Consider the following 22,935-nt stretch of genomic DNA (forward strand, 5'->3'; position numbering starts at 1 on the left):
GAGAGGCTCGATGGCCATCTGTCAGTAATGCTGATTCTATGAACTTAGGCAGATGATGAGAGGGAGGGCACCTTGGCCATGTTCTGGGCATGGAGTAGGGGTCACTGGGGGTGTGGGGGGGTAGTTGTGAATTTACTGCATTGTGCAGGGGGTTGGACTAGATGACCCTGGTGTTCCCTTCCAACTCTATGATGCTATGATTCTATTAAATGAAACCAGGAGCAGCCATGTCGTCCACGTGACCTGCTGGCTTCTGCCCCATAGGTCTTAAGGCTGGTATGGATTCCCTAGTGCACTCTGTGCATGTTCAGAAGCCTTTATGGTCTGATGCTGGACTGAAGGGTTGAAGCCGGAAATTAAGTTGCACCATTGCCTAGGGCAGGGGGTCCTCAGACTTTCTGAGCCTGTGTGTGCCGTTGGAACTCTGACACGGTTTGGTGAGCACAACCACAAAATGGCTGCCACAGGGGGCGGGGCCAACCACAAAACATCAGGGAGTGAGGGTATGCAGGGTAACTCTTCAACATTTCAGACAAACGCTCTGCTTAACAGGGTGCCTTTTTAAATGAACACATTGTTTAAAATCTTTTCTTGCACACACATAGCTTATCTTCAGTCATGCGGTGAAGATCCTTGAGCTGTGGTGGCAGCTGCTGCCAAAGCAATGCGTGGGTGTGTGTATTTTTTACATCTGCCCAGCCAATCAGATCTCCAGTGGCCAATCTGATGCCCTGCTGGGCAAAAGCGACTCCTGGCCTAGCCCACTTTCTAAAAACACCTGATGGGCACCAAGAAAGATGTCAGCGGGTATCATGGGAACCAATGGCCTAGGAGATGTTTTACTCTGTGAGCTATCTCGAGCATGCACATTTCCTAAATAAATAATTACCGGGGCTCTGGGAGGCCAAGGGGTCTTTTGCCGTCTGGCAAGGGGGTGCCCTTTAGACATTCCCCTGCCCTCCCCTCCATGACTCGGCTGCATCTGGCATCAGGGATTGGCCGCCCGCTTAGCGGCAGCAGAATTGGCTGTTGTTACAAGGAGGGGATTCAGGACTGTTAGCTGCTAATGTGCTCTGGGAGATCTGAGGCTCTATACAGCAGAGGTGCTGTGGAACATGGGCAGGAGAATGCTGCTACAGTTGTCTTGTTTGTGGGCTTCCCAGAGGCACCTGGTTGGCCACTGCGTGAACAGACTGTGGGACTTGGTGGGACTTGGTCTGATCCAGCAGGGCTTTTCTTATGTTCTTATACCTATTCTCTCTAGTATCAGAGGAGCATGCCTGTTATCTTAGGTGCCATGGAGCACAGGCAGGATGGTGCTGCTGCAGTCGTCTTGCTTGTGGGCTTCCCAGAGGCACCTGGTTGACCACTGCGTGAACAGACTGTGGGACTTGGTGGGACTTGGTCTGATCCAGCAGGGCTTTTCTTATGTTCTTATACCTATTCTCCCTAGTATCAGAGGAGCATGCCTGTTATCTTAGGTGCCGTGGAGCACAGGCAGGATGGTGCTGCTGCAGTCGTCTTGCTTGTGGGCTTCCTAGAGGCACCTGGTTGGCCACTGCGTGAACAGACTGCGAGACTTGATGGGCCTTGGTCTGATCCAGCATGCACTTTCTTATGTTCTTATGCTTAGCTCAGAAAGGCACTGAGCAGCGCTTTTGACTCTTTGGTTTTTTCAGAATTGGCAAGTGCTTCGACCAATTCTGACCCCAAAGGCATAGGAGAGCTTTGTAGTAAAAATTGAGCCTTGGTCTGTGGGGTTTTGGGGAGAAAAGCCTTGGCTCGTATCGATAGCCATATCTGTAAATTGCTCATGAGAAGAACATGGAAATGTAAAAGGACCTCCAACTGCTCAGTGTGGCCCAGCCTTCTCACAGACAGACATGTTCTAATTTTGGAAGAACACATGAAACTGCCTTCTCCTGAAAAAGACCCTTGGTCCATCAAAGTCAATATTGTCTGCCCAAGTTGGCAGCAGCTCTCCAGAGCCTCAGGCAGAAAGGTCTTTTCACATCACGTTACCTGGCAATACTGGGAATTGAATCTGGGACCTTCTGCATGCCAAGCAGATGTTCTGTCGAGAGGGCTTCCTTGCTGTGGTCTAATTAATATGCAGAGTTTTGCTAAGGTATGGCTTTACGAAAGGGTTAGGCAAACTCCCAAGAGATCAATCTGTCTGCAGCTATTGATCAAGATAGTTGCGTGGGGCTGTCAGACGCTGCCTCTGTCAGAATGCCAGGTCGCGGGGGCAGAGAACAGGGACGAGCTCTTTTCATCAGATGCTGGTTGTCGGGGTTCCTGGAAGGATCTGGCTGGCCCCTTTTGGAGATAGGATGCTGGTCTAGCTAGACCCTTGGCTTGATCCAGCGAACGTCTGTTCTTTTCCTCTCACTCATGTATGCATTAGGAAAGGCTCGAGTGGGATGAATTTTCCCCAGAGCAAACACACAGACCCTCTGTGAGACTCTGCAAGAAGCGTTTCCCCAGGAAAGTTGCACAACTTACTCAGATTTCAAAAATGTACATTTCAAGGACCAATTCAAGGGACTTCAAATATAAGTGGCCCTTAAAGCCATTGGGTGTGTATGCATGTACGTGTAGAAATCCCTTTAGTTTGTAAGAGAAATATAATACCAAGTGTGGGGAAAGCTGAATTTGTCTTTGTCTTGCAGTTTAGGGGGGGGGGGAGCTAAATACTAAGTGGGAGCCAATGGAGCCAAAGGTTTGGAAGGCAATCCTCTTATTCAGCCTTTCTTTGTATTAACAGTTCATGTTGGTTTCTGGTGTTCTGGTCTCCAATTTCGGGTTTTTTGAATGGGTCACTGATCCTTGAGAATGCCTGCAGTTCAGTTTAGTATTAGCAATACTTCCACTTTCTCAAATGTCAAAAGGCATTTGCTTCCTGATGTTTACAGCCTAGTAAATAGGAAATCCAGCCAGGGATGGGGGTGGGGGGAGTTCATGTACCAGACATACATAATCTAACGTGCTCTGATATTGTCCAAGGAGTGCAGATCACTGATGCCTTTCCAGTGAACAAATTGCATCAGACGGGGTCTATTAACACAAAACCTCGACTAATGCTGTTTAATATAATGAAACATTGAGCACTGGCGAGCACGCAGTCCCAGCAAGACATATTGCCGTCTTTCACACTAGGAGCAACAGAGATAGATTATAGCAGCAGTTAATAATAAGATGAAATGGCTTGCTGAGTATTTGCCCAGCGCTTCACCAGAAGAAGCCGTTAAAAGGCATTACAAATGTAAGACCATCATTCAGCTGAATGAGACATAAAGCAGGAAAGGATTCATGCATCTTGCTAATGGTTTAAGGTGGGTAGTAGTGTCACTCTGTAGCAGCAGATCAAAATTCAGCAGATCTGGCAGCGCCTTAAAGACCAGCAAATATTTTGAGGGCTGATATGGTGTAATGGTTAGAGTGTTGGACTTGGACCTGAGAGGACTGGGTTCGAATCCCCGGCTCAACCATGGAAGCCTGCCAAGTGATCCCGCCCTGTCACAGTCTCTCAGCCTAACCTACTCTCACAAGGTTGTTGTGAGGATTCAGTAGAGGAGGGGGGAAATGATGCAAAAAGCTACTGAGTCCCCAATCAGGGAGAAAAGCAGGATATAAATAAAAAAAATAAGGGGTATAAGTTTTCGTGAGTCAAAGCTTGCAAATTTGACGAAGTAAGCTTTGGGTCACCAAGGCTTATATCTCGGAAAGTGTTGGTGGTCTTTAAGGTGTTGCTGCGCTCGTTTCTCTCCCAATAAGCATTACAGCCATTTACAAAGCAGTATTTCAAGGGGTATAACAGGGACTGTAAGCCGCTCTAAGCCCAGTCTCGGCCGGGAAGAGCGGGGTATTAAATCAAAACAACAACAACAAATAAATAAATAAATATCCATTCGGTGCGGCAGGAGTTTGGGCAGGCAACAGAGTGTACAGGGGCACTCTGCAGATGGTCAGGACCACGGATAGCTCCCTGAGGCTGGCTACGGTCCTCTGGGATGACGCTCCAGTGGTGGTTTGAAGCTCATGGAAGTCTTAAATCATTTCTCCATCCTCTACCTCCTGGGAATTAGAGGGGCCCTGCTCCATTTCAAAAGCCTGCTTTCCGAAGGAGCTGGGGTGTCTCTTGCTGCCTTTGGGCTTGGAGAAGGGGCTGCGGTAGAGCCTCTGCCTGGCAGGCAGAAGGTCGCAGGTTCAATCCCCGACATCTCCAGTTAAAAGAACCAGGCTGTAGGTGATGTGGAAGACCTCAGCCTGGAACCCTGGAGAGCTGCTGCCAGTCTGAGTAGCCAGTACTGACCTCAATGGACCAAGGGCCTGATTCAGTATCAGGCAGCTTCATATGTTCATGACTCCTATAGAAACTTCTGTGAAGGAATGGGTTTGCAAGACCTTCCCAGTTCTTTCTGGTTAATCTCTGGGAGGTCAGGAAAACCACCTCAGCCACTGTGAAGGCCAGAGTTTTAAAGACTGAGCCCCTGGAGAGCGTCTGCCAGTCTGAGTAGACAATATTGACCTTGATGGACCCATGTTCTGATTTAGTATAAGACAACTTCATGAAGGCCCCTTCCAACGCTATGATTCTGTATTCTTGTGTGTTCATGTGGGAAAGCGGAGGATCCTCTTGAGCTGCTGTTGACCCTGTGGAATCTGAGGAGAAGAGAAGGGTTATGTGTTTGGAGACTCCCTCTTTTGGGTACCTCTCCCCACCCCTCCCTGGGGGTCTTCAAGTAGCCAGCTGCCTGCCTTCATCTCCAGCCTCCATGATGTCTTGGACCTCAATTGTGATCAGGAAAGGCCATAGCCCTGCCCATAACCCTGAGAGTTGACTCATGCTGAATCGGGCCATTGGTCTTGTTTGTGGGATTCCCAGAGGCACCTGGTTGGCCACTGTGTGAACAGGCTGCTGGACTTGATGGACCTTGGTCTGATCCAGCCAGGCCTATCTTATGTTCTTATGTCTACCCAGTCCAGAATGGTCTCCTCTGTCTGGCACTGGGTCTCCAGTATCTTTCCATGGTATTTGGGTGGAGGCCAGCAGCAGAACCTGGACCTCAGGCTCCCAATGTGTGCCCCACCACTCCACTGTGGGCACCCCCTCTCCCCTCAATCTGTGGCCACCGTGCAAAAGAAATGAGCCCCCTTCACCAAGCCCCAGCCTGAGGAGGGTTTGGCCTGGAGCCCCCTCCTCCTTTCTCAGCGCACTGATGCGTCCTGCCATAGGTCTGTCTCCCATAGCAAATGTTCCTGCCCTGGGTCTTAGCTCCCACTCCCCTGTCCTGCTCGCTCTGGAGAGGCAGAATGTGATTCCCGATTTATTAACGGCAGGATATCAACCACACTGAACCTGGGAGGAGGGGCGAGACGTGCTTTAGATCAATTCTTATGGTTGAGAAACAGAAGGCAGGGCCTCATTTCTCCACTGTTCTTTGGCACCTGCTCGGGTCCCGTCCACAGTTAGAGGTGCCGGCCAGCATTACTCATTGTGTTGGGGCTGGTGGAGATTTAATTCCTTGTTAGCCAAATGAAGCCGGTGTCATTTATTTCCCAAATAGGAGCGCCAGTAAATCCAATTACATCTCTCAGTCTTTCACTGAATAATCTAGTTGTAGGCTTGAAACAAAACAGCCGAGCTGAACGGGGGGCTGGTTTCGCCTGGGGCTGGTTTCTTCACTAGCAGGCATGTTGACTGCTGAATGGAACCCAGTTATGGATGGTCCGGGATGGGTCTCCCTGCATTGCTTTGGACTGGGGCCACTGTGGAGCAGGGCCTCCAGCTCCTGTTCCTTCTAATCAGCTCAGAGGGAAGATCTGCAGACCTCCAATCTTTCGTGCCCACATCTTAGGCAGAGAAGACTTCTCTCCTTGTAGGGTTTCCATCCTCCAGATGGTGGCTGGAGATCACACACACACACATGTTGCTGGGCCAGAGAATTCTGGCGAGCGTTGTCTTTGAATGGTGGGATAGAAATGTTCCTTGAATTCTGTGTGCAAACGCTTGACATCTTCTAGGCGAGAGAGATCCTCTCTTTCCCATAAATTCAGTGTGTTGTGGAGGCCGCCAGCAGGCAGGTCTGGCTTCGAGCGGGACACGGGCCCTAATTATGCACAATCTTAGCACAGCCTGATGGTCGGCAGCCGCCTCTGGCATCCCTGTAGCCAGTGGCTGTTTGCATTGAGCTGCCAGCTGGCAAACTGTGCCATTCGGGCTCCTGCTGTGAGTCATTCATGCACGCAGGGAAGGGTGGAGAAAAGGGTTAACCCCCCTTTTGTAAACTCAACTATTGGTGTTGTTTCCTGAAGCTATACCCAGCTCTTAGTGTTTCAGCTAAAGAGCAGGCGGAAGGGGCTGCGCTCTGCACATGATGCACCGTGCATCTTCTGAATGAGCATTTCTGCATTTGAGCAAAATGAACACACGAACACATGAAACTGCCTTCTACTGAATCAGACTCTCGGTCCATCAAAGTCAGTACTGTCTACTCAGACCGGCAGCAGCTCTCCAGGGTCTCAGGCGGGGGTCTTTCACATCACCTACTTGCCTAGTCCCTTTAACTGGAGATGCCGGGGATTGAAACTGGGACCTTCTGCATGCCAAACAGAGGCTCTACCACTGAGCCACGGCCCCTCCCAAATGCAGCTGGGCTCCTCCACTGCGCTTGCTGTAATCCCCCCAAATGAAACGGAGCCCCACTGATATCTGTCATCATCCCCTGCTGCTGCTGAAATGGAGAAAGGCATATTTGAGCCCCGGGTCCTTCCGGCTGCCACCTGCTCTCTCTCTCTCTCTCTTTCTCTCTGGCCTTCTGTGCGGAGGCAGCGAGCCTCGCCAGCACATGTTTCTGAGGGTCAGGGAGGTTGGCCAGGCAAGAAGGGAGACACGGACTCACTCCCTGTAATGGAGCGAGGCCTCTCAATGATAAGAAAATTACAGTTTTCATTTCCAGCGTCCTCTCCGGTGACTTGGCATTAAATTACACGCTCCGGTAATCAGCATGGCGCCTGATTGGCCGCCTTGTTATGCCGCATCAGAGCACCGCGTCGTGAAGTGTAGCAAAATGAAAAGGAATTGAGTATGACAGCCGGTCGCCCTCCGAGGGATTGTAGAGTTCGGATCTTGCCTTCTGTAATTTAAAGCCGCCACACGGAGGGGTGGTGGGGGAGGTCAGACACGAGGGAAGTGGCCCTTCTCCAGGCCCAGGAAATGGCAAAGCCTGGCCCCGTTATGGGAGCAGAGCGGGTGGCTAAGATGCAGATCAAGGCGAATGTGACTGAGGCTGTAACTATTCAATTTCAGTTTATTACAGTCATTGACCAGCAAAGCATGCATTGAAAAATTAACATTTATTAAAAAAGTAAAATCTAACGATATATCTGTTCATAAGATATTCAAAAGAGTTAAAATTTGATTAAAAGATATAAAAATATAACAATATCTGTATGTAAAAACATCAGAATAAAATGTTGACAATAAAATTAAATATTTACATTAATAGTACCAATTCAGTTACACATTCCATTTCCCTTATCAGAGTTAGGCCAAGTACTTCTGAGCTTAATACTTAGCCTTGCATACTTGGCAACTTTATGGGTTGTGGCTGTAACTAGGGTTGCCAACCTCCAGGGACTAGCTGGAGATCACCTTCTATTACCACTGATCTCCAGCCAATAGAGATCAGTTCAACTGGAGAAAATGGCCACTTGGGCAACTGGACTCTGTGGCATTGAAGTCCCTTCCCTAACCCCATTTTCCTCAGGCTCCGCCCCAAAAACCTCCCGCCGGTGGTGAAGAGGGACCTGGCAACCCTAGCTGTAACAGGGCCGAATCTGGTAGGGCAGACTTCTGAATTCTTGGGATTGCTCTGCCTGTTGCATTGTTGAGGAAACAGGATTGGGGAGTTCCAAGCAGGGTGGCAGACTCTGGTTTGGGAAATTCCTGGAGATTTAGGGGGTGGGGGGTGGAGCCTGGGGAGGGCGGTGTTTGGGGAGGGGAGGGACGTCTGTGGGATATAATGCCATAGAGTCCATCCTCCAACTTAGCCATTTTCTCCAGGGGAACTGATCTCTGTCATCTGGCGATCAGCTGTGATTCTGGGAGTTCCCCTGGCTGCACCTGGAGCTTGGCAACCCTATGTGTGACTGTATGTATAAGCTACTTGTGCCTTTCGAGTGGCCACTGTGTGAACAGACTGCTGGACTTGATGGATCGTGGTCTCATCCAGCAGGGCTTTTCTTATGTTCTTATGGCCCCTTCTCCAGCACAGAGGCATTTTGGGGTGGGGAGGAAGATGATGCCAGGAGACATACAGCCAGATCCATTGGGATCCTTATGAACGAGGCCCCCGCTGGGTTTTCATCCAGCTTTTTCTACACAGAAAGATGTTCACTTGGCATTTGGAGCAATAAATGAAAGATTATTTGTTTTGAGTTACTTGCTGCGATGCAAGAGACTGCTGTTCAGGGATCTAACATTCCAAGCTCTTTGGCAGCCCTAGAAGCAGATTCCCAGAGATTATTATCTTCGGTTCCCTTTCTGAATAGAAAGGGTATTGTGTCTGACTCCGGGGGACACTAAGATGAACTCTTTCAACTTGGCTGCAACATACCACAGGGACTTACAGGGGGTACCTCAGGTGTGAGGAAGGGGCTGTGCCTCAGTGGTAGAGTACCTGCTTGGCATGCAGAAGCTTCCAGGTTCAATTCCCGGCATCTCAACTTAAAGGGATCAGGTGACATGTGAAAGGCCCCTGCCAGAGACCCTGGAGAGCCATGTTCTGATTAACTATAAGGTAGCTTCACATGTGATCTTTTTTCTAGGCAGGGAGGGGAAATCTCCCATTGAATGACAGCTGCCTGCTGACCCCTGTTTTATTGCATGCACATGTGCTGGGAAGCTGCCCTGGTGTCTTTGGAGAAAGGGTGGGATAAAAATATCCCAGATAGATGGATAACATGCTCTCTCTCTCTCTGCTTCTGTTTCCTATGCTTGCAAGTGTATTCCGTGTAGGATCAGATGTGTAAATTGTGTGGGAAATTCAGTTCTGCCATCCCTTTTTCCTCCCCATCCCCCCACCTTCGAGAATCAAGCAAGGCTGCCGAGCTTTTTGTTTCTAGCAGACTCCCAGGTTTATCTCTTCTTCCAGGGGAAAAACCACGCTTTGTACAACCACCCATACCCACCTGTTGCCTCCCCTCGATGCACTGAACCGCCAGTATTCATTTCATTTCAACCTGTTGGTTCCAGTCCAACCTTCTGGGGCAACAGAAAACAACTCTGCGCCATCCTCTATATGACAGCCCTTCAAGTACTTGAATTTATTTTATTAGACTTATACCCCACCCTTTCCTGACTATAGTCAAGCTTAGGGTTACGGTTGCCAACCTCTAGGTAGTAGCTGGAGATCTTCTGCTGTTTCAACTGATCTCTAGCCGATAGAGATCAGTTCCCCTGGAGAAAATGGCTGCTTTGGCAATTGGATTCTATAGCACTGACGTCCCTCCCCTCCCCTCCCCTAACCCCGCCCTCCTCAGGCTCTGCCCCCAAACCTCCTGCCGGTGGCGAAAAGGGACCTGGCAACCCTACTCAGGGTGGCTGCCAACAGGGAAAAAAACCATTCAGTATACATTTCTAAAATTTAAAAAGCTCCTTGGAATAATCAGTAGTAGGGATAATCACACAGGAAGGGGAGAGGGCTCTCCTGGGCCAGGTGGACTTGAGTTCAAGTTCAGGCAGACCTTATGTTCTGATTCAGCTCTCCTGATCCCCTTCGGAGTTTTCAAATTTTATCTACCTATTTTTGTGCTGCCTGCTTTGGTTCTCTTTCCCATTGGCCCTGGGTGGGTTAAAATATCATTTTGAGACTGTCAGGTTGAGAAGAACGACTTGCTCCATGCATTCCCCTGCTCGCAGTAACTGCCTCAGCTGAGAACCCCTGCATGCCCACTGGCGAGTGTGAAAGAGACTCCAGGGTTGTGGGCAGAAGCCATGGAGGCCTTCTGGCTCCCATTGAACTAGGGTTGCCAACCTCCAGGTACTAGCTGGAGATCTCCTGCTGTTACAACTGATCTCCAGCCAATAGAGATCAGTTCACCTGGAGAAAATGGACACTTTGGCAATTGGACTGTATGGCATTAAAGTCCCCGCTCTCCTCAGGCTCCGCCCCCAAAACCTCCAGGTATTTCCCAACCAGGAGCTGGCAACCATACTGAAAGAATGCATGGGGTGGGGCTATAGCCTCCTGGCCCCATGTTACATTAGGGTTGCCAACCTCCAGGTAGCAGCTGAAGATCTCCTGCTATTACCACTGATCTCCAGCCGATAGAGTTCAGTTCACCTGGAGAAAATGGCCACTTTGGCAATTGGACTCCATGGCATTGAAGTCCCTCCCCAAACCCCACCCTCCTCAGGCTGCGCCCCAAAAACCTCCCACCGGTGGCGAAGAGGGACCTGGCAACCCTACGTTGCACTGGCGTGTTCCCTACCAAACGTTTGACAGCCCGGGGAGGTGGCTGGGCCCCACCCTCTCAGCCAGGTCAGGCAGCGAAATAAAAGTTTTATTGGGGCCCTGCAATAAAAAACCTTTGCCATTACTTGGCACCTAATGGACCCTCTCTGCCATGCATAGGGTTGCCATCTCTGGGTGGGGAAATACCTGGACATTTTGGGAGTGGAGACTGAGAAGGACGGGGTTTAGGGAGGGGAGGGACCTCAGCAGGGTACAATGCCATAGAGTCCACCTTCCAAAGCAGCCTTTTTCTCCAGGTGAACTGATCTCTGTGGCCTGGAGATGAGTGGTAATCCCAGGAAATCTCCAGCCACCACCTGGAGGTTGGCAACCTTAGCCACGCACCATTAAGGGCGCATTTCTCTCTGCCTCATTTGCATTCACCCTGGTCTCCGTTGTTGCTTTCGTTTTAGGAAACATACGTATCCAAGGTTGCTATTTATAATTTTTTTTAAAAACATGACTAATCTGCTTCTACGCAGCAGAGTGCTTTAGGGAAAGCTAAGGCAGGTTCTAATTAAAAAGCAGAAACCCCTGAAATTGAGGACAGCATCTGAACCTCATCAAGATGTGACTGCACTGAAACAAAACCTTACAAAGGAAGCTGGCTGTTTCCGACCCCCACCCCACAACATAATGGAAATAGCAGTGAGGAGGGAAGGCGGAAATGCCCAGTTTGGCTTAAGAAAAGGCCAAGCGGGGCCGTTAGGAAAGTGTTCAGTGGCCTTAGGCAAGGCTTCTATCTCTATGCCCCCTGTCCTCCCAATCCTACAGTACTTGGGTAATAGTAACATGAACTGCCTTATACTGAATCAGAAAGGAGGGGATGCTGTGTTGTGTATTGAACATCTTGGGGAAACGAGCCTTTTATATGCTCTTACCGCTTCCATCCTGGTCTTGTCACAAACAGCAGGGGCGGGTCAACCAGCCTCTAGCTTCTCTCCATGGTGCCAAGCTCTTCAACAAATAGCTCCAATAGCTTTGTTGATACCAATGGAATTGAATGTAAGTGATCTCTTCAATCTGCTTGATGAATGGTTCAATATATACTTGGACAGGAAAACCCGATTTGTTGGAATCTTCCTCTTAGAACTGGATTTAGAAAACATTGCAACTAAGATATGCTCTGAAGACTACTCATCTTCGCTGCTTAATGAAAATGATGGAAAGAAGGAGACGTTGGAAAACTCGGATGAAGGGACTAGTTTAATTGGCTTTGGTGTTTTATGTGGTAAAGATTAACAAATGGAATGGGCTAAAAGGACAGTTCTTATGAATATGGATTGCATTTGATAATAAATTTATCAGTAATATTTCACTGAATTGGTGTTAGGGAGAAAGGGAGAAATATTATAAGATAGAATTAATTTCTAACCCTTTTTTGTTCTTTTGTGTTATTTTTTTTAATTTGTCATATTAAGGGATAGCTAAATAATGGAAATTGATCTTTACTGCTTATTTGTATTTGTTGAAATAGGTGTTTAAAGGGGGAGTGGGAGGTGTGGAGAATTTATTGAGAAAAATATTTCCTGATGGGTTAACCTAAAGGTTACTCTTTGATTTAATTCCTCACATTTATTTGGTATATGAAAATATAAAGAGGATTACAGGCATATCACTTAGATATAAAATACTTATAAAGCAATTGAGTAGGGAGATTAAACTGTTAGCAAAAGTATATACAGTTTAATTATGGACAGAAGAGAGTGAGGGGAAGTCATTTATGCTTTGTTATTTTTTTAGATTAGAAATTTTTACAGATTTAATCTTATATTGTTAAAAATATTGTTGAAGGCTTTCACGGTCAGAGTTCATTGGTTCTCGTAGGTTATCCGGGCTGTGTAACCGTGGTCTTGGTATTTTCTTTCCTGACGTTTCGCCAGCAGCTGTGGCCGGCATCTTCAGAGGAGTAACACTGGAGTGTTACTGGCAAAACGTCAGGAAAGAAAATACCAAGACCACGGTTACACAGCCCGGATAACCTACGAGAATCAATTATATTATTAAGTCTTATGGAGAAATGATGTATAAAATGATAAAATAATAAAAAATTTATTAAAAAAAAAAAAACACCCCCAGCCAGCCCCCTGGGAGACTGTGAGCACAGGAAACAATTTGATGGACTCATTGGCATCTTCCTGGGGATGTTCAGGTCACATGAAGCTGCCTCATATTGAATCAGACCCTTGGTCCATCAAAGTCAGTATTGTCCACTCAGATGGGCAGCTGCTCTCCAGGGTCTCAGGCGGGGGTCTTTCACATCACCTACTTGCCTAGTCCCTTTAACTGGAGATGTCGGGGATTGAACCTGGGACCTTCTGCGTGCCAAGCAGAGGCTCTACCGCTGAGCTACGGCCCTGAGCTATGGCATACCTTACAGGGTTGTCAGGCCAGATATACTTTGAGCATCTGGGGAAGCACCACAGTCTTATTCAGTTGTACCCTCCACCAGATGAGCACCATGTAGGTACAGCATTTACTCAAATGCAAGACTGGAGTTCCCTCCCTTTGACTGGAGTGCTATCACACACACGAACACATACAAACATAGGCGGCCGTCTTACACCCGCATTCAAGTTACAGTTGTATCCAGGACAGTTCTTTTCCTGTATAACATTAGAGAAGGCTGTCTTACAGTCAGGATTGTCTTCCTTTTGAGTAAGTACAGTGCTAACTTGCAGTCTTTTTTTATTTAACCCCCCCACCCTGCGCGCGCAGTTTTACAAAAGTTTAAAGGACTTCAGGAGAAGCCCTCATCGCCCCGACTAGATTCAACTTGTCAGATCTCGGAAGCTAAGCAGAGTCGGCCCTGGTTAGTACTTGGATGGGAGACCACCCAGGAAGTCCAGGGTCGCTATGCAGGGGCAGGAAATGGCCAACCACCTCTGAACGTCTCTTGCCTTGAAAGCCCCATCAGGTGGAACTCCATAGGGGTCTCCAGGAGTTTGCTGCCACTCAATGGCACACTTAGAATCATAGAATCATAGTGTTGGAAGGGACCAGCAGGGTCATCTAGTCCAACCCCCTGCACAATGCAGGAAATTCACATTACCTACCCCCCACACCCCCAGTGACCCCTACTCCATGCCCAGAAGATGGCCAAGGTGCCCTCCCTCTCATCATCTGCTTAAGGTCATAGAATCAGCATTGCTGACAGATGGCCATCTAGCCTCTGCTTAAAAACCTGCAGGGAAGGAGAGCTCACCACCTCCCAAGAAAATCTGTTCCACTGAGGAACCGCTCTCACTGTTAGAAGATTCTTCCAAATGTCTAGATGGAAACTCTTTTGATTGAATTTCAGCCCGTTGGTTCTGGTCCGATCTTCTGGGGCAACAGAAAACAACTCGGCACTCTCCTTTATATGACAGCCCTTCAAGTACTTGAAGATGGTTATCATATCCCCTCTCAGTCTTCTCCTCTTCAGGCTAAACATACCCAGCTCCTTCAACCTTTCCTCAGAGGGCTTGGTCTCCAGACCCCCTCACCTTTAGCGGAAGATCATCTGTATTGGTTGCCCCATTTAGCGGAAGATAAACCCCAAGATAGGAAGTGTCTTTCTTTCTTTCTTTCTTTCTTTCTTTCTTTCTTTCTTTCTTTCTTTCTTTCTTTCTTTCTTTCTTTCTTTCTTTCTTTCTTTCTTTCTTCTTTCTTTTTCTTTCTTTCTTTCTTTCTTTCTTTCTTTCTTTCTTTCTTTCTTTCTTTCTTTCTTTCTTTCTTTCTCTCTCTCTCTCTCTCTCTCTCTCTCTCTCTCTCTCTCTCTCTCTCTCTCTCTCTCTCTCTCTCTTTCTTTCTTTCTTTCTTTCTTTCTTTCTTTCTTTCTTTCTTTCTTTCTTTCTTTCTTTCTTTCTTTCTTTCTTTCTTTTATAAAGTAGACAGAAAACTGATCTAGGTTTGCCAGCTCTGGGTAGGGAAATACCAGGAGATTTTGGGGGTGGAGCCTAGGGAGGGTGGGGTTTGGAAAGTAAAGGGACTTTAGCCAGAGTACAATGCCATAGAGTCCACTTTCCAAAGCAGCCGTTTTCTCCAGGGGAACTGAACTCTGTGGTCTGGAGACCAGTTGTGATACCAGGAGATCTCCGGGTCCCCACCTGGAGGCTGGCAATGCTACCTCAAACCCAGCCCCTATCCAGCACAAAACTGGGTGGGTGGGAAGGCCACGGGCAGTTCTTGAATGCCTGACTCCATGCTGGATCCCAGCCAAACTGTTTGTTAGCAATGAGACCAGACTCATTCGTGACATTTGGCTTGTTAAATGGAGACAGCCCTCCAGGAAAACACAGCCTGTCTTGCAAATGCCAGGGTTTCAGTGCCTGACGTTGGCCCACTTCACGTTCTGCTGCTGGCAAGCTTGTTGGGGGGGGGGGGGTGAGTGTAGAAAATCCTGGCCTGGCAGGGAGGGCAGGTTTCTCTCATGGGAGTCACCGTCTATGGGTGGGGGGGTGTCAGGCTGCTGCTGTTTCGTGCTGTGAAAGGGGAAGTTTGCAATAAATGCTTTGTTGGGCAGGATTCCCCCCCCCCGGATCTTGGGAACCGAGTTCCAGAGTTCCCTGCTTGGCCCCTCCATGTTTGGCCCTCTCTTCCTTGTTTGTGGAAGTGGTAGCTGTGGCTCAGTGGTAGAGCATCTGCTTGGCATGCAGAAGGTCCCAGGTTCAATCCCCGGCATCACCAGTTAAAGGGACTGGGCAGGTAAGTGATGTGAAAGACCTCTAGTTGAGACCCTGGAGAGCCGCTGCCAGTCTGAGTAGACAATACTGACCTTGATGGCCCCAGCGCCTGATTCAGTATAAGGCAGCTTCATGTGTTCATGTGTCTGTAAACTGGGACTATTAGCACGCTAATTTGGGATTTTTTTCTTTCCTTTTTGGAAAGACAAGCATAGCGATGGCAAAGTGCCCTGAACGGGTCAGAAACTGCCCAAGGCTGGTCAAACCCACTGACCAGCCAGCATGAATTCCAGGCACTTTGAATCTGGCATGGGCCAGTCCTTCTAGACATCCACCTCCTTCCACGGATCAGAAAACCAGAAGGGTGTTTACCACTTGTCATCAACATGGCGGGGGGTGGGGTGGGAGAGTGAGAGAGACTCAGATCAACTGATCACGATGGGCAGCTGTGTTAGTCTATCTTCACACAACGCATAAATTGTGGAACTCCCTGCCCCAGGATGTGGTGATGGCTGCCAGCCTGGAAGGCTTTCAGAGGGGAGTAGACTTGTTCATGGAGCTATCCATGGCTATTTATGGCTACTAGTCATAATGGATACTAGTCATGATGGATACCTGTTTTCTCCAGTACCAGAGAAGCATGCCTATTATATTAGGTGCATTGGAACACAGGCAGGTCAATTGTCTTGCTTGTGGGCTTCCTGAAGGCACCTGGTTGGCCACTGTGTAAACAGACTGCTGGACTTGATGGGCCTGGGTCTGATCCAGCAGGGCCTTTCTTATGTTCTTATCTGTCGGTCTTTCACATCACCTACTTGCCTAGTCCCTTTAACTGGAGATACCAGGGGTTGAACATGGGACTTTCGGCATGCCAAGCAGATGCTCAACCCCTCCCCACAGCCCCTCCCCACAGCCCTTCTCTCCTGTGGCCCTCATGGAAAGAGGCCTACTGCAATCCAGCAGGTGTTCATGAGACCCACCAATATCCAGTCCATTTAGCTGTGATGAGAACAGACCGGCCAGAGAATGAGACCAGAACGCTGGGCAGGAAAGATGCCGCCCCCCCTTCTCCCCAGCCTCTACTGCAGCGAAGGGGGGGTCTCTTAGTCCCCCTGCAATGTCTCTTGGGGGCAGGCGTTTGGCCTCAGCTCAGCCGCTGGCTCGGGGCTCTTCAGTTATCATCCCTTTCATTCACTTCGTTCCTTCCAGGCAGAACTGAGCGGGAGTCTCAGCAAAGACCTAACTGGGCAGGAGCGGGGGTTTCTCCGGCCCAACTCATCCATCTCAAGATAAGCAGGCATGGAAACAGCAGCCGCCGGGTCCGCCTTTCAGAAAGTGGAGGCAGATGGCTATGAGTCCTCGGAGGCCGGGCCGACAGTGAGCATGGCTGGCGGCATCTGTGTGCTTGTGCACGCGACGCTCACTCTCTTTCACGTCCAATTTATACCAGAGCCGCGTTCGGGGCCGGAGGACCTCTGCTTTAAATGCAAGGATGGCACGGTGAAACAGCTCACCCTGGGTGGCCGTGGTTGGGAGTTCTGCCCTCACAGGGGGGTCTCCTGGAACGCAGCCAAAGGGCTTTGGAGGGACAGCTGCCCACATTTGACAGGAGGCCGTGAGAGCACAAAGACCAATGAATTATTTTGCCTTGCTGGCAGGTCCCTTACAACAGGGGTCTCCAGCCTTTTTCAGCCTGCAGGCCCCTTTGGGATTCTTACACAGTGTGATGGGGGCAGCCCTAGAATGGCTGCCAAAGCTTAATTTCGGTGATACCTTGAACTTAGGCAGATCATGAGAGGGAGGGCCGGAAGGGTTGTGCCAGTGTTTGGCTCTCGTGGCCCTTTCTTGCATGCTCAGGGTAATGCCCATCGCCACTTTGGGGTCAGGAAAGAATTTTCCTGTAGGCCAGATTGGCCAGAGATCCTCCTGGGGCAACAGAAAACAACTCCGCACCATCCTCTCTATACGACACCAAGTACTTGAAGATGGTTATCATATCCCCCCTCAGTCTTCTCCTCTCCAGGGTAAACGTGCGACTGTCACTAAGCCAGGCTTGAGAGGTGCTCGGTTCCACGGCGCTGTTCGTCCTTGATCCCGCCAATTTACCATGGAGCGTCTTGATGAACTCTGTGCACAAGGTTTTTCCCCTCCTCTTGCTGAGCCTGGGCGCTGGCGGATGCTAATCCTCAAATCTGAGGCTGGTGTCCAGACAAATAATCCTGGACTAATCCTATCAGAGCAATCACAACCTGCCCTCCTGGGGATGGATTTGCTGTCCAAATAAACAGCAGCAACCAGATTAACCCTTTGGCTGCTCTCCATTCCCCCCCCCCCCCGCTTTAGGGAAAGGGCCGTGGCTCAGTGGTAGAATACCTGCTTGGCGTGCAGAAGGTCCCAGGTTCAGCCCCCAGTATCTCCAGTTAGGAGGACCAGGCAGTAGGCGATGTGAAAGACCTCAGCCTGAGACCCTGGAGAGCCGCTTCCAGTCTGAGTAGTGCAGACCTTGATGGAGGGATAGTTTGATCCATTAGCAGGCAGCTTCATGCCTTGAAGCAGCTGACAGACTGCAAAAGCACCAGCTGTTTGGTTGCGTAACATCGCCAACTGCATTTAGGTAGGAAAAATCAAATGCATAACTAAAGGATGGAGGAGACTTTTCTGAGCAGTAGTGTGTGCGAAAAGGATCTTGGGGTCTTAGTAGACCAAACACTGAACATGAGTTAGCAGTGTGATGCGGCAGCTAAAAAGGCAAATGCAATCTTGGGCTGTATCAATAGTGTCCAGATCACGCTAAGTGATGGTATCGCTTTACTCTGCCCTGGTTAGACCTCACCTAGAGTACTGTGTTCAGTTTTGGGCACCACAATTTAAGAAGGATGTAGACAAGCTGGGATGTGTCCAGAGGAGGGCAACAAAGATGGTGAGGGGTCTGGAGACCAAGTCTTCTGAGGAAAGGTTGAAGGAGCTGGGTATGTTTAGCCTGAAGAGGAGAAGACTGAGAGAGGATATGATAACCATCTTCAAGTACTTGAAGGGCTGTCATATAAAGGAGAGTGCCGAGTTGTTTTCTGTTGCCCCAGAAGATCGGACCAGAACCAACGGGCTGAAATTCAATCAAAAGAGTTTCCGACGAAACATTAGGAAGAACTTCCTGACAGAGCAGGTCCTCAGTGGAACAGGCTTCCTCGGGAGGTGGTAATTGCTCCTTCCCTGGAGGTTTTTAAGCAGAGGCTGGATGGCCATCTCTCAGCAATGCTGATTCTATGACCTTAGGCAGATCATGAGTTCTCACAATGGCGGGATGTGAGCAGTGGGGTGCCTCAGGGATCTGTGTTGGGACCGGTGCTTTTCAACCTGTTCATCAATGACCTGGAGTTGGGGTTAAACAGTGAAGTAGCCAAGTTTGCAGATGACACCAAATTATTTAGGGTGGTTAAAACAAAATTGGACTGTGAAGAGCTCCAGAAGGATCTCTGCATACTGGAAGAATGGGCATTAAAGTGGCAAATGAGATTCAATGTAAGTGTAAAGTGATGCATATTGGGACAAAAAATCCCAACTTCATATATACACTGATGGGATCTGTGTTGGCAGCGACAGACCAAGAAAGGGATCTTGGGGTGGTAGTGGATAGCTCAATGAAGATGTCAACCCAGTGTGCGGATGCTGTAAAAAAGGCAAATTCCATGCTGGCTATAATTAGACGAGGAATAGAGAATAAAACTGCTGATATCATACTGCCCTTGTACAAATCTATGGTGAGGCCACACTTGGAATACTGTGTGCAGTTCTGGTCACCACACCTAAAAAAGGATATTACAGAGCTTGAGAAGGTGCAGAAAAGAGCAACCAAAATGATTAGGGGACTAGAGCAACTGTCCTATGGGGAGCGGTTAAGACGCTTAGGGCTGTTTAGCTTGGAAAGAAGGCGGCTGAGGGGAGACATGATAGAGGTCTATAAAATTATGCATGGTTTGGAGAGAGTGGACAGGGAGAGGTTTTTCTCCCTCTCCCATAATACTAGAACACGGGGTCATCTGCTAAAGCTGGACGGTGAGAGATTCAAAACAGATAAAAGGAAGTATTTTTTTCACACAACGCATAGTTAAATTGTGGAACTCCCTGCCCCACGATGTGGTGATGGTTGCCAGCTTGGAGGGCTTTAAGAGGGGAGTGGACATATTCATGGAGGAGAGGGGTATTCATGGCTGTTAGTTAGAATGGATATTAGTCATGCTGCATACTTATTCTCTCTAGTATCAGAGGAGCATGCAGGATGGTGCTGCTGCACTAGTCTTGTTAGTGGCTTCCTAGATGCACCTGGTTGGTTACTGTGTGAACAGACTGCTGGACTTGATGGGCCTTGGTCTGATCCAGCAGGGCCTTTCTTATGTTCTTATGAGAGGGAGGGCATCTTGGAACATCCCCAGGATATTGTGCTCCAATAGCTCCCCAATTATCCTTTCCCCATTCTGCATACACATCTTTCCTTAACCTACTTTTCTACCATCTTTGTTGGAAGAGTGCTGTCCCTACGGCCACACCACCTGGACAGTAAGCTGCACATTTCCCAAGGTTCCATATATTCATTGACACAATTTTTCCCCATCAGCCCCCATCAGCCACTGTTTTCTCCACTGCATTTTTTTTTAAGATTTAAAATTTCACTGGCTTCCAATCCACTCCCAAGTCTAAATCAAGTTGTTGGCTTTGACCATAGAAGCCTTATGTGGTTTGGGACCTGGGTATCTAAAGGACTGTCTTTTCCTATACGTTCCTGCCCAGGAGGTTAGATTATAGGGATTGGCCCTACTGAGTCCTGACTGTCCCATCAATCAGATAAGCTCATCTAGTAGCTAAATGAGAGAGGGCCTTTTCAGTGGCAGCCCCATGATAATGAAACAGCCTCCCCAGGGAGTTATGCCTGGCCCCCCTCACTTTCAACCTTGTGTGTGTGTGTGTATGTATATATACACATACATACAGTGACTATATTTAAACCATATTCCTCTGGGTATTCCGTGATGTATCTTCTCCTCCACTCTACGGTTAGGAACTGGGGCTCCCAAACTTATCATCTATTATTTATCAATTTGTCATTAAATTTCGGTACTCCCTTTTTGAGCCATCAACAGCTCCTGACACATTTCAGTTGTTAATCTCAGATATCTCTGTGTCCACCTGGACTAGCAGGTTAGACAAAATGTTTTCCCTTCCGATAGAGCGACTAAAAGCTGCAAGGAATAGTTCTCGGAAAGCAAGCTGTAAACAATTACAAAATAAGATCTTAAATGGGATTGTTCCGTAGTGTTTAAGGATGCAAATTGTAAATGTTCACCTCACTTCTTCCAGATACCCTTCAACAGTACTTTCTCCTTGCCAGCCTGTTTCTGCTGCTTAGAAATTCATAGGTTCAGACGAGCTTTCTTATTGGCGAGATGTAATGCCAAGACACAAGGGTGATACAATAAAATTACTGCAGAAGAACGAAAATGCCCACTTTGTCGGGATCAAATAGATTCCCTAGCCCACATTGTTTTAGCATGTCCACAAAATAATATTGCACGAAATAGATATATCACTCCTTGGATAAAACAGCCAAAGACACTTTCTGAGAAGCGGATACTGCGTTATCTGCTGTCAAATAGATCGGTCAATTGTGTGAGAGACGTGGCAACTTTTCTCTTTATAGTGTCAAGGAAAAATTAAATTTCATTTCTAGGGCTGCCAGGTCCCTCTTTTTGTCTCCGGCCGGAGGTTTGTGGGGCAGAGCCTGAGGAGGGCGGGGTTTGGGGAGGGGCTTCAATGCCATAGAGTCCAATTGCCAAAGTGGCTGTTTTCTCCAGGGGAACTGATCTCTATTTGCTGGAGATCAGTTGTAATAGCGGGAGATCTCCAGCTGGTACCTGCAGGCTGGCAACCCTATTCATTCCCCCTTTTAAAGTGTGGTTGATAGCTAGCCAGTGGATGTTAAATCGAGGGAAGGGAAGCCATGATTTTCTACATAAAGAGCACTTCTCATGATGTTGTTTCATTGGGGCCACCAGGCCTTGCATTTCTTCGTTGTAGTGTTTGCATTTTGCATGCGTGCCTGCCTTACCCATAGGTAGAAAAATGTCATTAAAATATTCCCAAACTGGGTCTCTTTTACAGTCTGCTGCCATTATAGGTTTTGGTCTCCAGGGAGAGAATATTATGATAAACCTCAGGCTTGACACGCAAAGATCCCAAGACTTGTGGAGGACTCTGCTCAAAAGGTTTTACTTTCTCCCTCCTCACTTAGCTCCTTGTGCAGATCTATTCCACTCCAAACAATCCTCTATTCATTGCACTTCTTGAAACTTAGCACTTAAGAGGTAAGGGGCTGATTCTGTGTACATAGATTTGCAAAGGAGCAATGGGATTAAGGTCTTTTTCTCCACTCTGTATTTTATAACATTTTTGCCATGAAGAAGAGGCATGTTATCTCTGCAGACACAAATTCAGTTTTCAGAACTGCAAAACCAAGCATCTGTGATAATATCTTCTAGATAAGAAAACTGCACAAAATAATCTTACAGAAACCTCTGGAAGAGCATGACACTGTGAATGGATTTCATTTACCCAAAAATATGAATGGAATTAATTTACCAAAAGATATACAGCCTCATGCTACATAATTATTTCCTTTGAACTATGTGTGTGTGTTAAGCGGTGTCAAGTCATTTCTGACTCATGGCGACCCTATGAATAAATTTCCTCCAAAATGTCCTATCCTTAACAGCCTTGCTCCAGTCTTGCAAACTGAGGGCTGTGGCTTCCTTGATTGAGTCCATCCATCTCTTCCTCTTTTCCTGACATCCTTACACTTAAGAATCTTTTCTAGGTCCTTTGGACTATAATGTATCTTAAATAGAAAACTATCTTTAGATAGATTTTTCCTCAAAAAGCATTGTATTTAAAAAAATCCAATTTAAATTTTAAAAATCCAAATTTTTGATTTTTAAAAAAAATATCGTTGATTTTTATCCCTTCCCCCTAATTTGCTGTCTCCCCAGGAGAAGAAAGGCCAGGAGGTACAGAAAGGCCCAGAGGTGGAAATCGCCAAGCTGGACAAGCTGCTGAACCTGGTGAGGGAGCCCGCGGCCAAAGCCAGCAAGTGAGCCCTGCAGCCCCCACTGCCCCCCCACCCCTTGCACATGATTGAGATTCTGCAAACAAGAGCCCCTTTGTCTGGGCAGGCGCCTGGCGTGGGAGGCCGTGGGATCCCGCGGCACAATAAAGATGTGTTTGGTTTTTTGCATTCAGAAAAATAAAAACAGAGTTTACAGCTCTGGTGTCTGACTCTGTCATCCAGCCCCATATTGGTAAGGTTGGGGGAGGGAAGCACAGTTTTGAAGAAGGAGAATTGGTTTTTATATGCCGACTTTCTCTACCACTTAAGGAAGAATCAAACCAACTTAAAATCACCTTCCTTTCCCCTCCCCACAACAGACACCCTGTGAGATAGGTGGGGCTGAGAGAGCTCTAAGAGAGCTGTGACCAGCCCAAGGTCACCCAGCTGGCTTCATGTGTTGGAGTGGGGAAACAAATCCAGTTCACCAGATTAGCCTCCATTGCTCATGTGGAGGAGTGGGGAATCAAACCCAGTTCTCCAGCTCAGAGCTCAATGCTCCAAACCACCGCTCTTAACCACTACACCACGCTGGCTCCCATTCACCAGGAGACAAATCCCACTGTGGAAGAGGTTGCCGTTGTCAGGCTGGGCGCGA

The 22,935-nt window shown here is 48.1% G+C and overlaps 1 protein-coding gene across 1 annotated transcript in view; it reads left to right on the forward strand.

Annotated features, from left to right (window-relative positions):
* The window catches only part of DNAI1 (dynein axonemal intermediate chain 1), a 143,963-nt gene extending 121,623 nt beyond the window's left edge, over nt 1–22,340 (forward strand). The window contains exon 19 of the mRNA XM_056849093.1: nt 22,222–22,340. Coding sequence (XP_056705071.1) covers nt 22,222–22,326 — 105 coding nt within the window. The 3' untranslated portion in view covers nt 22,327–22,340. The remainder of the gene's footprint in view (nt 1–22,221) is intronic.
* The last annotated feature ends 595 nt before the right edge of the window (nt 22,341–22,935 follow it).

Source organism: Euleptes europaea, chromosome 4 (genome assembly GCF_029931775.1).
Source record: "Euleptes europaea isolate rEulEur1 chromosome 4, rEulEur1.hap1, whole genome shotgun sequence".
Classification (NCBI taxonomy): domain Eukaryota; kingdom Metazoa; phylum Chordata; class Lepidosauria; order Squamata; family Sphaerodactylidae; genus Euleptes; species Euleptes europaea.